The 16,732-nt window shown below is 43.9% G+C and overlaps 1 protein-coding gene across 1 annotated transcript in view; it reads right to left on the reverse strand.

The window, feature by feature from the left end:
* The window catches only part of ap1s3a (adaptor related protein complex 1 subunit sigma 3a), a 39,966-nt gene extending 32,122 nt beyond the window's left edge, over window positions 1-7,844 (reverse strand). Inside the window, exon 1 of the mRNA XM_068041436.1 lies at window positions 7,746-7,844. Within this exon, the coding sequence (XP_067897537.1) occupies window positions 7,746-7,748 (3 nt within the window). The 5' untranslated portion in view covers window positions 7,749-7,844. The remainder of the gene's footprint in view (window positions 1-7,745) is intronic.
* Between the last annotated feature and the right edge of the window lie 8,888 nt (window positions 7,845-16,732).

Genomic DNA, 16,732 nt, shown 5'->3' on the forward strand with positions numbered 1-16,732 from the left:
CCTCTATCTAAACATGTCGCCTATTTTCTAAGGGTCTGTATCTCTTTTCTTCCTGCCCATTCATGTATCTGTCTAGATACATCTTAAAAGACGCCATCGTGCCCGCATCTACCACCTCCGCTGGCAACGCGTTCCAGGCACCCACCACCCTCTGCGTAAAGAACTTTCCACGCATATCCCCCCTAAACTTTTCCCCTTTCACTTTGAACTCGTGTCCTCTAGTAATTGAATCCCCCACTCTGGGAAAAAGCCTCTTGCTATCCACCCTGTCTATACCTCTCATGATTTTGTACACCTCAATCAGGTCCCCCCTCAACCTCCGTCTTTCTAATGAAAATAATCCTAATCTACTCAACCTCTCTTCATAGCTAGCGCCCTCCATACCAGGCAACATCCTGGTGAACCTCCTCTGCACCCTCTCCAAAGCATCCACATCCTTTTGGTAATGTGGCGACCAGAACTGCACGCAGTATTCCAAATGTGGCCGAACCAAAGTCCTATACAACTGTAACATGACCTGCCAACTCTTGTACTCAATACCCCGTCCGATGAAGGAAAGCATGCCGTATGCCTTCTTGACCACTCTATTGACCTGCGTTGCCACCTTCAGGGAACAGTGGACCTGAACACCCAAATCTGGACATCAATTTTCTCCAGGACTTTTCCATTTACTGTGTAGTTCACTCTTGAATTGGATCTTCCAAAATGCATCACCTCGCATTTGCCCTGATTGAACTCCATCTGCCATTTCTCTGCCCAACTCTCCAATCTATCTATATTCTGCTGTATTCTCTGACAGTTCCCTTCACTATCTGCTACTCCACCAATCTTAGTGTCGTCTGCAAACTTGCTAATCAGTCCACCTATACATTCCTCCAAATCATTAATGTATATCACAAACAACAGTGGTCCCAGCACGGATCCCTGTGGAACACCACTGGTCACACATCTCCATTTTGAGAAACTCCCTTCCACTGCTACTCTCTGTCTCCTGTTGCCCAGTCAGTTCTTTATCCATCTAGCTAGTACACCTTGGATCCCATGCGCCTTCACTTTCTCCATCAGCCTGCCATGGTTGGATAGTACTAGAGAAGGAAGTAGTATCATATTAGATAGGAGCAGCCTAAGAAGGACTATGAGGAATACAAAGACAGGTTTACAGTGCATGTATGTAAACACACAAAGTGTGGTGAATAAGGTTGGTGAGCTACAAGCACAAATAGCTGAGTGGAATATGATGTAGTGGCAATAATGGAAATGTGGCTTAAAAATGGTGAGGACTGGGCATTTAATATTTAAGGATACAAAAAGTTTAGAAAGATAGGAAGAAAATAAGAGGTGGGATGGCAGTACTGATTAGGAAAGACATTGTAGTGTTGGAAAGAGAGGATTTCCTTGAGGGGGTAAAGACAGAATCAATTTGGTTAGAGTTGAGAAGCAAAAAGGGTACGATCATGCTACTGGGGGTATTCGATTGGCCTCCAAATAGCGAGCAGAGCAAATCTGCAGGGAAATAACAGACGTGCAAGAACTATAGAGTGGTGATATTGGAAGACTTTAATTACCCAAATATTGACTGGGATAATTTGAGAGTAAAGGGAAAGGAGGGGAAGGAATTTGTGAAATGTCTTCAGGAGTACCTCCTTGACCAGTATGTTCTTGGTCCAACTAGGAGGGAGGCATTGCTTGGTCTGTTGCTGGGAAATGAGGCAGGCCAAGTGAACCAAATGTCCGTGGGTGAACACTTGCATAAGAGTGATCATCATATCTTAAGGTTTAGATTAGCAATGGAGAACAGCAAGGAACAATTTATTTTAATTTAATTTTTATTTATATATACAGCACTGAAACAGGCCCTTCGGCCCACCAAGTCTGTGCCGACCAACAACCACCCATTTATACTAACCCTACAGTAATCCCATATTCCCTATCACCTACCTATACTAGGGGCAATTTACAACAGCCAATTTACCTATCACCTGCAAGTCTTTCGGATGTGGGAGGAAACCGGAGCACCCGGCAAAAACCCACGCAGACACAGGGAGAACTTGCAAAATCCACACAGGCAGTACCCAGAATCGAACCCGGGTCCCTGGAGCTGTGAGGCTGTGGTGCTAACCACTGTGCTGCCACTATGTAAAGCAGAACTTCTAAATTGGAAGAGGGTTAACCTCAATGAGATGAGAGGGGATCTAGCCAGGGTAAAATGGAACTAAAGATTGACAGGAAAAACTGAAATGGAGCAATAGGTGATCTTTTCAGAGAACATGCTTCAGGTACAGGCTTGGTACATTCCAACAAGGACAAAAGTTAAGGGAACCAAATCCAGGGCTCCTTGGATGATGAGGGAGATAGAAAATATAACGAAACCAAAAAAGATGGTATCTGATGCTTTTCTGGTGAATTGATGTGAAGAGGAAAGTAAAACTGGCAAAGAGAGAATGTGAGAATAGAATGGTAATTAACATAAAAGGGAATCCAAAATTCTTCTACTGGCATGTAAATAGTAAGCTGATAGTAAAAGGTAGGGTGGGTCCTATATGCTTATAGGCACAGGGCAAGGCTAGACTACTTAATGACTACTTTGTATCAGTGTTCATTAAGGAAAAGGATCCAGAAAATATATCGGTAGAAGCAGAGATGGTAGAGGTAATGGATAAGGTGAAAATTGATAGACAGGATGTACTGGAAAGGCTGGCTATGCTTAGAGCGGATAAGTCATCTCATCCGGATAGCTTGTATCCCAGGTTGCTAAAGGAAGTGGGAGTGGAGATAGCAGAGGGGCTTTCCATAATCTTCTGACCTTACCCAGATACGGGTGAAGTGACAGAGGACTGGAAAGTGGCAAATGTGACACTCTTATTTAAGAAAGGGTGTAGGGACATTCCTAGTAACTACAGGCCAGTCAGTTTAACATCTTTGGTGGGTGAGGTTTTTGAAACAATAATCAGGGAAAATATCAACAGGCACTTGGAGATGTTTGAGTTAATCAAGGAGACCCAGCATGGATTTGTAAAATCTAATTGATTTTTTTGATGAAGTAACAGAGAAGGTTGATGAATGGAATACAATGGATGTTATCTATATGGATTTTAAGAAAGGCTTTTGACAAAGTACCACATAAAAGACTGGTTACCAAAATTGAGGTTCATGGAATAGGAGGGTCAGTGTAAGCTTGAATAAAAAAATTTGGTTTAAGGACAGAAAACAAGAAGTCATGGTAAATGGCTGTTTTTCAGACTGGTGGAGGGTAGACAGCAGTGTTCCCCAAGATTCAGCACTAGGACCACTGCTTTTTTGATATACATAAATGACTTGGATCTTGGAATACAGAGCAAAATTTCAAAATTTGCCAATGATACCAAACTTGGAGGTGTGGCAGACAGTGAAGATACCAATCAACTGCAGCAGGACATAGATAGGCTAGCAGAATGGGCAGGTAAGTGGCAGATGGAATTAAATACAGAGAAATGTGAGGTGGAGCATTTTGTCAAAAAAGATAGGGATAAGCAATTAGACTAAATGGTACAGTTCTAAAGTGTGTGCAGAAACAGAGGGACCTGGGGTTTCATGTGCATAGATTTTGAAAGGTATCGGTATATATTGAGAGAGCAGTTAGCAAAGCATATGGGATCTTGGGCTTCATCAATAAAGGTGTTGAATATAAAAGTAGGGGGGGTTATGCTGAACCTTTATAAAGCTCTGGTTAGGCCCCAACTGGAGTACGGCATTCAGAACACCACACTTTAGGAAGGATGTGAGGGTTCTTGAGAGAGTTCAGAGGAGATTTACCAGAATGGTTCCAGGGATGAGGGATTTTAGCTTCAAGGTTAGGTTGAAGAAGCTGGGGTTGTTTTCTTTGAGCAGAGAAGATTGAGGGAAGATTTGATGGAAGTGTACAAGATTCTGACAGGTTTGGATAGGGTAGACAAATAAAAGCTATTGCTATTAGCTGATGATGCAAGGACTCGGGGACACAGATTTATGGTTTTGGGCAAGAGATGCTGTGGGGGAAGTGAGGAAGAACTTTTTTTTTAAAATGCAGCAAGTGGTAATGACCTGGAAGTCACTGACTACAAGGATGGTGGAAGTGGGGACGATGAATGATTTCAAAAGTAAATTGGATGGATACATGAGGGAAAAAAACTTGCTGGGCTACAGGGATAAAGCGGGGGAAATGGGTCTGATTGGATTGTTCTGCAGAGAGCTGACATGGCCTCCTTCTGTGCCATTGTGACTCTCCACGATCACATGTTGAGAAATAATTATAGCTGTGCATTATCTACTAGTTATTAAAATAATGTAAGTTTAGTTTGTCCTGTGATTTTGTTTCATTTTCATCTTGCTTTAATTCTCCCTCCCTTTCTGGCCCAATTATCTTGACCATTTGAGACTGCTAAACCAATATCAAATGAAGAGTTTGGTTATAGTATATTTAAAATTAGGTATTGTATTTTAATTTGTGGATATATTCAAACTGCTCTGTTTATATTAGTGAACAGCTTTGCTCCATTAAATATTCTATATTTTTGTACATTGAGTTATATATTACAAAAATGTTTTTCTTTTACAAACATTATTATTTCTTTACTGTGGCAGGCAATATAGGAGAGACCAACGAGGTAATGAGGGAAGAGGAAGAAAGACTTGAATTTGTATAGCACCTTTCATGACTTCAGGACGTTCCAAAGCACTTTACAGCCACTGAGGTATTTATGAAATGTAGGGCTGGAATTTACCTCGGGCGGACGGGAGCTGGCCACCGATGTAAAAGTCAGTGGCGAACCTGCTTCCGCTTGGCCTGGGGATCCAGGCTTTAATTGTTCTGAGGCAGGACTTCCACCCGCTTGAGGGAGGAAGTCCGGTCTCATTGAGCTGCTGGCCAATCATCGGGTCGGCAGCTCTCAGTCCCAGCAGCGCCACCAGGAGTGGTGGCCACTGCTGGGACTGCAGCCCAGCTGAGGACCTGAAGCTTGGAGTCCAGGTAAGTTGGGGTTTGTCTCGCCGGGCTAATCGATGGCACCCCTTTGAGGCAATGATGGTTGTTTGGGGGGGGGGGGGGGGAAGGGAGCATCTTAGGTCCTGGGGTTGGTTGGGGAAGCGGGGTCAGCCCTCAATCGGGCATCCTCTGCCCATTTGTCCGGACCCCCCCCCGCCCCCCAGGTGCACTGAGAGGCCACCAGGTTTCACTGGGGTAAAATTCCCGTGGAGGCAGGCGAATTGATTGGCCTGGGGCGGGCCACCCGTTCCTCACCGCCCCCACCAGTCCACGTAAAGTGGGGCGGAGGCAGGAGCAGTTCGCAAGGCCTCCCGAAGCCTCCCGCTCAATTTTATGCCTCTCCCCCACCACCATCTGGCTCACTGGGGTGACGTAAAATTCTGGCCATAGTGTCTGTTGTCATGTACGAAATGTGGCAGCTTATTTGTACACAGCAAGCCCCCGCAAAACAGCAATGTGAAATGACCTAGATTTTCCTTTCTCAACAGCAGCGATCACTGAGAAGCCGCTATTGAGGGACGCAATGGCAAGGTAATTTGCGCTGAACCTGACTTACGCTGAAATCTGAAGTTGTGGTGTGCCTCAGTGGGCTCCCCACGCTGATGGTTCTGCTGATCAAATTCTTAAAGTGGCAGAGACCATTAATTCAAGAATTTTGTGTATTTGCCCACAACTTGCACCGATTTTTTAAAAAAGGGCTCATAATCACAGGCGCAAGTCAGCAAAGTTGGTGAAAAATAAATCCGTCAGGCAGGATAGATGAAAATGTCAGCAATAAAATCCAAGGCTCCGTTGATGCTCCTCTTCCCCTGCTCCCCGCCACCCACTTCTCCACCCTCCTCGACTCCTGTACCAATCTCCCCCGCACCGTGGCTCCTCTCCCCACCTCCAGCTCCTCAATTCCACCAATGTTAGAGACAGCTGTGCTTTTCACCTCCACCACTGACATCGGTGAGAGTGAAGAGCTGGGGGATGGTGGGGTCAAAAGAAGAAGCCAGGGTGGTGGAGAAGAGCAGCCAGCAGAGCTGGTGCGGGGTTGTGGGGGGGGGGGGGGGGGGGGGGGGGGTGGGTGGCGGGGGAAGAGGAGAGGAGCCAGGTGGTGATGGACAGATGGACAGACCCTGGGAGACTTTTTAAACTGTTATAAAAGTGTTAAAAGTATTTAAAAGTTTATAACAGTTTTTAAAAGGGTCTTAAGAGTTTTAAAATCATTATAAAAAAACCTTACCTGTCATTGAGCTGAAGACTTACCTCAAAGGGCATATATTCCGCTTGTGACAGCACTAGGGGGTTTGGCTTCACCTGCAATATGCCATGCTGGAAGCCCTCGCTGTTTCTCCCAAAGCTAGGCCCTGCTCCAGCCCAAGAACCAGATAAGTAAGGATTTCTTTGTGTAGTCAGCAGTGAATGCCACCACTTCATCAGGGAAATCTGGGCCAATCTGTTTTATCGATGTTGATGGAGGAATAAATATTGGCCAGAACACTGGGGACATCATCAAAATAGTGTCATGGGATCTTTTGCATCCACCTGAGAGATCAGATGGGGCCTTAGTTTAACATCTCATCTGGAAGACAGCACCTCTGGCTGTGCAGCATGCCCTCAGGACTGAATTGGAGTGTCAGCATAGATTTTTGTGCTCAAGTCCCTTGACTGTGACTTGAACCCACAACCTCCTGACTCAGAGGTAAAAGTTGTATCAACTGAGGCACAGCTGAGCCTTGAAGTAGGAAATGGTGGCAAACACTAAAGATGATGGAAGTGTTGGAGATTTAGATTATAAGCCTGGCTGACCTGGTGTGTAAAACCACCTAAGTATCAGGCCTGTTCCTTAGATGGTTCTTTCTAATTTTGGTTGAAGTTCTACAAGATAATTTCAAATTGAATCTGTTTTCCACACAGCATCACAAATATACAACAATTTTACATTATAATTCAAAAATTGTATAAAGGTGTGCCATTTGGAAGATAAATAGTTTTATTGATTTATGTTTGGGTATTTTTATGCATTTAATATATTTATAGAGTTCTAAAATGTTCTGTATTTGATACAAAATTCACTCTTACACCTACAGCTGGTTTCTAAAAAACTTCCCTTCCCCCCACCCCCCCCATTTTGATCCTGGGCTTGCATTTGAGATCATCTACTTTCAGGTGCTAACAGACCTGCTGTGTATTTTCTGTTTTAGTTTCAGATTTCCAACAGTTGCTGTTTTTTTTTAAAAAGATGAAATACCTGGATCATGGGTTATTTGCAATTAGTACAAAGCACAAAATTAGCCATGAATTTTATCAGTAATAGTCTTTTTGTAAGACATTACATTGTTCAATACCAGTAGGAATTCTTTTTAAGTAATGATTTTGATTCAAATAAATTCAGAGACATCTGCATCCTTAATCTCAGCAATGCCATCAAACCTGTTTAGCTAGGCATCAGGTGCAGGGTACTATAGTACTCCCTGTACAATTAATATTAACATTTTATGCTTGTGGCTTTTAACAGCAGCTATAGTAAAATTCCTAACTTGTCTCTTTAAAACACACTAACCACTCATACACACAGTAACAGTGTTTTAATCTAATTAAAAGCAAACTCTTCCTTTTAACGCAGGCTAGATGTGTACTTGTATTTTCACCTGCACAACCAGGTAAAGGAACTGAAAACTTCACCTGACATTATAACTCTTGTACGTAAAACTTTCAGACACACCCAAAGAATGAAATATACTGAAAGAAAAAAACTTACCATTTTCTTTAAAGTAAAAGGTGAAGGGTTTTAACCTCTCTCAAAACCTGAACACAAAACATTTCCTGTGAAACTTACATTCAGGAACCCATGGCAGTTATCCCAGAATTCTTTGAGTTTAAAGCTCCTCCCTGCCAGGGGTTTACACATTAACCTGCAGTAAAGCAGCAGAGTAGGGAAAACCTTAATACCTTCTCTTTGTTACATTAGCCTCATCCTCGGGCTTTATTATCCTGATCCTTCAAATTCCCTGTGTTATACTGGTAGGATCTACAAAAGCTCCCTAACATTTCATGTGTTGTACAGGTAGTAGAGACAAAAGCTTATCAACCTTGTAAATAAATTATAAAGTACACATTAAGGTTTGATTTAATGCTATTTGTGGTTGTGAGAGTGACAAATGTTGGATTGAAAATATTTTTGAATTCTATTTTTCATTCATAATTTTGGGTCAATTAATGCAAGGCAAGTGAAAGTAAATTATTCTGTATTTAAATTTATTATATATGTATTTATTTATATTTATATTATATATAATGACATTTATATATATATATTTGAATTATTCTAGTTGAGAAACACCTCAATCTTAAAATCTCATCCTTGTTTTCAAATATCTCCATGACCTCACCCCTGTTTATCTCTGTGATCTCTTCCAGTCTTATAGCCCCCAAGATCTCTGCACTCCACCAATTCTGGCCTCTTGAGCCTTCCTGATGTTAATTGGTTCACCATTGGCGGCTGTGCCTTCAGCTGTCAAGGACCTAAGCTCAGGAATTCCCTTCCTAAATCTCTTCAGCTCGCTACCTCTCTTTCCTCCTTTTAGACACTCCTTAAAACACATCTTTTTGACCCAGCTTTTGGTCATCTGGTCAAATATCACCTTATGTGGCTTGGTGTCATTTTTTTGGGTAATACTTGTAAAGTGCCTTGGGATGTTTTAATACGTTAAAGGCACTAATACAAATGCAAGTTGTTGTTCTTGTAGCTGATCATTAGGGTGAGTATTAATTGGAAATTATGTTGGCAAATGGAGATTTTTTTCTACATATTAATTTACATTCAGCTTCTCTAAGCAATTCAACCTTTAGTAATTGTTAAAGTGTTTTTTGATTAAACTAAAATACCGTAAGGCAACTGACCAACATTTTAAGATACTTGTCAATATCTACTCTTAAAATTATGGAGGAGACTTTTGTAAAGTTGATTAAGCTTGTTCAGGTTAATTATGTCAGAAGCAGGATGAAAAATATTGACTACTTTCCAGATGTCACATGTTGCGGCGAATTGTGAATTCCATTAGGATAAAAACTCGAGTGGTTAGACAGCAGAATGCGATTCCCACCCACTGAATAGAAGTGGCTGGCTCTGCCCAGTTTTCTGTGGTCAACTTAATTTTAATATTGCAGCTGAGCTCTTGGCAATAGTACTACCTCTGATTGGAGGTTTGCCGTTTGGGAACTTGTGCACTACATCGGGATTTAGAAACCTGTAACTGCTTAAGAGAGCCACAACATCAAAAATTGTTTTGGCAGCACATCTAATTTCCTTTATTAAAAGTGTCTTTATATTCTGCAGGAGAGCCAAAAGTCCCACAGTTAAGTGAAGAAGCAGTCGACAAGCTTTTTCACAAATTAAGGCAAAGAGGGATCACACTGTTTGGGTTAAAAAGATGTGGGCCCCATAGCTAAGCAGCATGGTAGCAGTGGCAGGATATGGCCAGGCAAGTGAACAGATACGATACTAGACCATGCTTAGCAGCTCAGTGCAGCAAAAATGTTAATGACATTACAAGGGTAGGCAAGGCAAGGCAAGAGACATCAGAAGTATCTTGCAAGGATGCATTGTACAAAGCATGTCAACCACTTATAGTGACCTCCCCTCATTCTGTATTGTGCTTATCCATTAAAGGCCAGGAAGTAGCAGGGTTCCTATTAGTTCTCCCTGCACCCTCCCCACCCCCACACTCCAACACGGATTTTCAAAATGGGGTCAGGAAGCCAATGCCCAGATAATTTCCAGGTCCCGAACCTGTACCTCAGCTACTTTGCTCATGAGATACTTTTTTGAAATACAAATGCCCTAATTAGGCAAGAGGTGAGCTCGATGCCCAATTAATGGTGGCGAATGTCTCCAGGAGGCAGGAGCTGCCTGCAGAGTATGAGTGGCAAAGGCAGATGGCAGCTATGCCTGCTGCTGCCTTGCAGAAGAGAGCAGACAGCTCCTTAGAGGGCCAGCAGCATGAAACAATAAGACGCAATTCAGCCATCAGAACTAAGGTGATGCACATGATCTGGCACAACATTCCCAAGCACCCCATAATTTCCATGCTCAAAAAAAGTTTTCGTTCCTTCCCCAGTGTGAACCTGACAACTGTGCACTAACATGCATCAGACTGTTCAGGGTTAGTGGAATCTGAATTGAAAATGGCAGTCCTGACCTTCCCGGCCCCTTAATAAAACCTTCTAAGAGCTTAATGGGCTGTGAATTGGAGGCGAGCAGTTTCCCCATTCCCTCCCCCTCCCCCACCCCCAACCTCACTTTAAAGCGCACCCTCCACCAGCGCAGATACACTCACATCAGTGGGTCTGTGCGCACAATTAGAAAGGGTGGCACTATTTGATGAGCACATCACGAGTGAGCAGGAGCAGGTGACAGAGGCAGAGGCAGCTGTGGGCAGTCCTCATTGGAGGATAGAGGACAGAAACAGCCAAGCTCAGCTAGGCACAGATGCACAACCTGGGGAGTTACAAGCAAGGTGGCTCCACTTTGACCAGTAGCATGAGATGTGTGCCCACATGTCAGAGTTCCCTGCGACAGTGCAGAGTCATGGGCTCTGAATGGAGGAGTCCATTCAGCTCGTGTACCACCATGGCTCAAGGCTTTGAGTGCATGAGCCCCTCCATTGACAGAGTGACCAACCTTATGGAGACCCTTTTGTGGCATCACTCTGAGTGGATGCAGAAACAGCGCACTGATATGCATGCAATGCTCTGTAGCATTGACTGGTAAGTGGCGCTGATGGCGCAAAGATGCATGGAGTGCATGCCAGTTACACCCCAGCTGATGGTCACCTCCAGTGATCCAGAGTGCCATCAAAAAGCTGGGGCAGTCACCGAAGAGCATGAGAGTGCCACCCCTCACAGGGCACCATCATCATCATCGGCCTTCTTGGCCCCCCTGACTGAGGCACCACCAATGCAGCAGAGCCCTGTGACGGAGGCTGCCTCTGCATTGACGCAGATGCAGCAGCCTCTAGATGTGTCACCACTGGCATCTCCACAATGAAAATGACTGCCACAGGCATCTCAGCCCCAAGCAGAAACATGCAAGTGGGCTGCCTTAACTTATACAAGGCGACAAGAGGAGCACTCCGTAGAAATGGCCAAGAACAAAGGCCACTGCATTGGTCATAGCACAGAGTAGTTCACTTGGGTTAATTTTACTTGTGATTGTACACCTTTTAATTTGTTAATAACATTGGATGTATTGAGCTATGATGCCAGACATGTGAGCTTCCATTCTTTATTGGCAAGACTGGAAAACAGAGAAGAAGTGGTGATGTGAAGCCGTGGTCTTTGAACGGGGACAGTGAGACCACTGGAGAGTGCATTGCCGGTAAGACTGATGAATGTGTTTTCACAAGCTGATCAACCAGAGCATACAGTCCTACTGGTTAAGAAGCACTCAGTTGAAATGTACCTGGATCAGATGTGCTGGCGTTCATGCTATCCTGGTGAGAGCTTTGGCTCCTGAGCCAGCACCGGCCGCCACCCTGCATAACATGGGCACCATTCTGCTTTGCATCTTCCTCCTCCTCTTCCACCTCCTCCTCTTCTTCAGTTGAACTGTGTTGATCTAGCATTTCACCCTCTTCAAGGTCCACACCTCTCTGGAAGGCTATGTTATGGAGAGCACAGTAGACCACCACAATGCATGAGAACCTTGCAGGTGCACACTGCAGGGCACTATCTGATCAGTCCAGGCACTGGAACCTCTTCAGCGGTTCAATGGCTTGCTCGATGGTGGTCCTTGTGAACAGAAGGCTTTAGTTGTAGCACCTATTTGTATCTGTCTCGGGGTCATGTAAAGGAGTGAGCCATCTCTTTAAGGGATATCCCTTGTTTCCTAGAATCCATCCACGGAGTTTCGGTGGTGACATGTGAGCTGCGGCACCCTGAACTGCTGGAGGGTGAGGACATCATGGCAGCCTCCAGGGTAATGAGCACGCACATGCAGGAAGCTGTTGTTGTGGTTGCAGACCAGCTGAGCATTTGGGAAGTAGCAGCCCTTCCTGTTGATAAATCTCATTGGCCACCCACTTGGCGCCTTGATGGCCACATGGGTGCAATCAATGATTCCCTGCACCTGCGAGAATCCAGGGATGGAGATGAATCCCACTGCCCTTTGTGCCTGTGAGGCCCCATCGGTTTGAAATGCTGCACAGTTCTCGCAAATAGGGCATTCGCGACCTGCGAGATGCAATGGTGTCCTGCCGCTAATGAAATCCTTGGAACGAGCCAGAGGTGTAGAAGTTCAAAGCCACAGTGACTTTAACAGCTACTGGCAAAGCATGGCAAGCAGTATTGCAAAGTCTGAGGTCTTCCACAATGTGGGCACAAATCTCAGATACCATCTGCCTAGATTGGCACAGTATCTTGTAGCACTGATTCTCCGACTTATCCAGGTAGCTTCTTCTTCCGCAGTACACTCGATGCTATGATATGACCTTCGTTGCCTTCCTACCCCTCATTCCTCTCTTAGGCCCTCCTCGTGCCCAGGGCTCTGCATCTGCTCCTGAGGATGTGGATCCTCATTGCTACTCGACCCTATCTCCAAGTACCTTAATCCCACATCCAGCTGTTGCTTTGCTTTTGGTCAGCTGAAATCACAATGCTTACTGGACCACCACCATCCACCACCTCCACCCCCCCGCACCCCCGTCTCACAACTACCCCTCCTCTGATGGCCTCACAATCCCGGGAGATCATGACTCCCTTCATTGATCAAGTACGAATAGACCACTTGCTCTGCTAACTTTGCTCATCTGATGGCATCTGTATGCCAATGGCTGAGTGCTCTTCTCAGCCGCGCACCTTTTATGGGTCCACATAATTAAATGGTACAGCCATGACTGGCGCGCTGCCACCTCTTTCTACTTGGATTGTTCATCATGTAACCCATGCCTCCCCACCAAAGTAGCAAACTGGCCCTTGATAAGCTGACAACAAGGTTGTTAACAAGCTTAATTGGTAATTGGCCTTTGAACCAAGTCAGGCGGCTTGTTGGATCCCACCTGAGCAAAATTGCTGAGTGTCAGAACTGCATTGGCAAACTGGCATGATGGCTGGTGGCACAAAATTACATGCCCGCTCACCTCTGTTCCTACCCCCATATCAAGGCAAAAATTCAGCCCTTGAAGTTTGCAGATTCTTACAGTATCCAAAAATGTAATAGTTTTTTTCCATTCTTCTTAAAAAAAGAAGGCATCCCATAATAACAGGGTGAGAAATACCACAGATCCCATCGATCTGCACCTGGTTAACGACAACATGGAGGAAGCCCTGGCAGTCCTGGGAGGGGAAGCAGCACAGTGGAAGTTGAAGATAGTAAAATAGAGCAGCTGCCATGAGTGCAAGCTTTCGTCATTTGCATGTTACAGTTCTGGTAGTTGTAAACATGCTGGATATCGAAAGAGTGGAATCTTTTCCTGTTTCATAGGTGGTGGCATTGATGAAGGGAACATATGTAGCAACATGGGTATAACCTGTGAATCCTTGGACCTTGTGGAACCCTACTTTGTAAATGGACCAAAAAATACTCCCCTAGTTTGCACTACAATCAGTGTTCCCATTAGGATGCTGACAGGTTCAGTACCAGCATTAACATAGGCCCTAAAAACTTAGGTAACTTGTTCTACATTCTATATAATTTTAATGGAAATCTTGGCATCAATATAGAACTAAATGTTGGAAGGACATTTCCTCAGTGATTAGGCAAACAATCTGAATTTTACCAATCCGGTATGGCTCCCACTTGAAATGTTAACCTGTTCTTCCTATTTTCAGACACTGATGGTCTTGCTGTGTATTTCGATCTGTTTTTATTTCAGATTTCAAGAATTTGCATTTTTCACTGATCAAATTCCAGATTTCCTTTTTGAAAACTGGCCCAATAATTTATAATTCTTTGACCAAATTAGACAAATGTCATGTTATCCTTAGTCTCTGGTTCTCTTTCGAAAATGGGCATTCTGAGAACAATTTGTCTAGCAATGAAGACAGCCAGTTAATGATGGAGAATATAAGACTGATAGATATTCTGGAGTTTTGTTAAGTTTAACTGTCTATTGTTCTTTTCACCACTCACTCTCAAGTAACTTTGACTAATCCATATGATCTCCTTAAGACAGATTCTGCAGAGTCCATTTCAAGTGGATTTTAAGTCTGTAAAAGGATCGGGCTTACTGGACTGTTTGATCATCTTTTAGGAACCATCTATGTGACTGTCAGATCTCATATATATGTTTCTTCTTTCCAAAAGATGCTTAAAAAAACCTTTGTGGAAATCTTATAATCTGTATAGATGATAATATCTTATTTCCTCTTAATCCCTTAATTATAATCTCTTATAATCTGCCTGTTCTTTTCTTTTGATTACTGTAGGACTGCTTTATGAATAACGTCAAACCACTTTCTACATTCTGTTGTTTCTGGAAGGTACTTGTTTATGTCGTTCTCTTCTGATTGATGAAGACTTTCTTACACAATTAGTGTGGCTTCGGCAAATACCTGTATATCCCACAAATATTCTTGCATGTTATTACAGCAGAGTATTCTAGCAACTGAGTTAGTAATCATATAATGCTGCTCTCGCATTTTTAAATGGTAGATTTGGCAAATTAATCTGGAGTCCCTAGTCCCAGATTTGAAGTCATTGGTGACGCTTCCTGTGACTGTTACAGTGGAAGGGATTTTTATTTAAATGAGAGGTGTGGGAAAGTCATATAAATATTTGATTTTTAAATGTTGGATTTTAAGCTCTGGATGAACTTTTTGACTGCAAACTGTATATGTACCTGAAAATGCTCATGTTGACTTAGAAGAATGACTCATGTAACTGCAAGGACAGAGCAAACTGGTTTTGGTCCATAACTGATAAAATGTGCTTTAATGTATAAATCACATCAAATACGAATCGCATCACATCACCCCCGGAAGGGAGCAGGACTAACTTAATCACATCAAGTACAAATCAGACCAAGGAGACCCAGGCATTGGAAATTGTCTAAAAGGAGCCAGCCAAAAACCCTCAACGGACAAGGAGACCATCACAAAGGACAGCCTCACGGCAGCACGAAAAATGAATCTACAAGCAAGTGAAGACCATGTGACGAGTCCCAGCGTGCTCCACCATACATGGTTAAAACAGGAAGTAAAACCTGTTTGAACCTGTAAATGATTGCCTAGTTTTGTTAAGTTTTATACTTAATAAATCTTTCCGATTTATTACAAGTAGACTAGTCTCGCTTTCGATTCCTTTGACAAGTCTGAGCCCGAGTTCCTTACAGAGGACGGGAACAGGGATAGGCGTTCACTTAAACCAATCCCTTGGATCAGCGTGCCAGTTTCCCAATGCGAAACCAACACGCTCAAAGTTTAAAATGTTCTGCCGAGAACTGGAAGAGGCAACTGGCCCGTGATCAATAAGTGACAAGTTAAGCTACTTAACGAGCTTGTTGTCAGTTCCTTAAGGGCCAGTTTTGAATTTTCTTTTTAAGGCACCGGATCCATGCTGGGTCTCAACTACAACAGGGAGGAGGAGGTGCAAACACAGTGGGGAGCAAGTCAGAATGGCAGGACAGCAGCAAGTGGCACCATTAAAGAGGGAAGGCTCAGAAAAGGCCCTCATTCACAAGTAACCAATGTGCAGTCAGGAGAATTATCTGTTATATCTCTTCACAAGTGACAAGGGCATTTTGGAGGGTGGGGAGCGGCTTTGGGTCTTTCTGCTTATGGACATCATGGATTCATGAGAGGGGGCGTTCAGGAAGATTTTCCACATTCCAGTTGAAAGGAAGGGCATAACAGGAAATGGGATTAAGCTACTCCAAGATAGGATAGGCTCGCAATGAGGAGCGGCATCTCCAGGAGCCGAGGCAGACCTCTGGGCAACAGGGGGACATGGCTGAGGAACGAGGGGCAGGAAGGCAATAAAGGTGATACCCTCAGCAGAAGGTCTATGCCAAAGGAGAAGCTTCCTGGATGTGTTGGAGCGTCAGTGCCACAGATGGCTGCGCCTCTCCATGCAGATGGTTGCTGATTTGTGTGCCCTCGTTGAGGACATCCGAGGGTTCACAGGAATGGTTGCCATGGCCTTCCCATGGCTCTAAAATTCACAGTGGCCTTGCACTGTTTTGCAACCAGGTTCTTACAAGGAATGGCAGCAAGCATTGGTATCTCGCAGGCAGCAGCACATCATTGGATCACGGAGGTAACGGATTATATTGAATTCCAGGTGGATTGCGACACTCAAGCTCAAAGGGCAGTGGGATTTGCCTCCATCACTGGATTCCCTCAGGTGCAGGGGACCATCGATTTCACCGATGTGGCCATTGTTATGAACCCTGGACTTTGTAGTATGATTATGTTTCTAATAATTGTGATTTTATTTTTAATATAGTGTAAGCAGGATTTGGAGGAAACATGCGACCTTGTGCCAACTCTACCTAGAGACAAGCCAGGGATCTTGGTTACCATGTGAACAAAGAACCCAGATCAAAGACCCCTTTGAAAGTAGAAGGCAAGGTTGTAACATCTGAAGAACAATGGATTTCACTCTCTGACTCTCAGATTGTAAACAGGAAGCCAGGGGCTCTGAAGCTGCAGACTTGAGTTTAAATTTTTAACACCTGGAATCAAAGGAAGGCCTGGGTGGTTTTGGGATGGCCAGACTTATGGACTCTGCAAAATTGAAAAAGACAGATG

The sequence above is a fragment of the Heterodontus francisci genome, chromosome 11 (genome assembly GCF_036365525.1).
Source record: "Heterodontus francisci isolate sHetFra1 chromosome 11, sHetFra1.hap1, whole genome shotgun sequence".
Lineage (NCBI taxonomy): Eukaryota > Metazoa > Chordata > Chondrichthyes > Heterodontiformes > Heterodontidae > Heterodontus > Heterodontus francisci.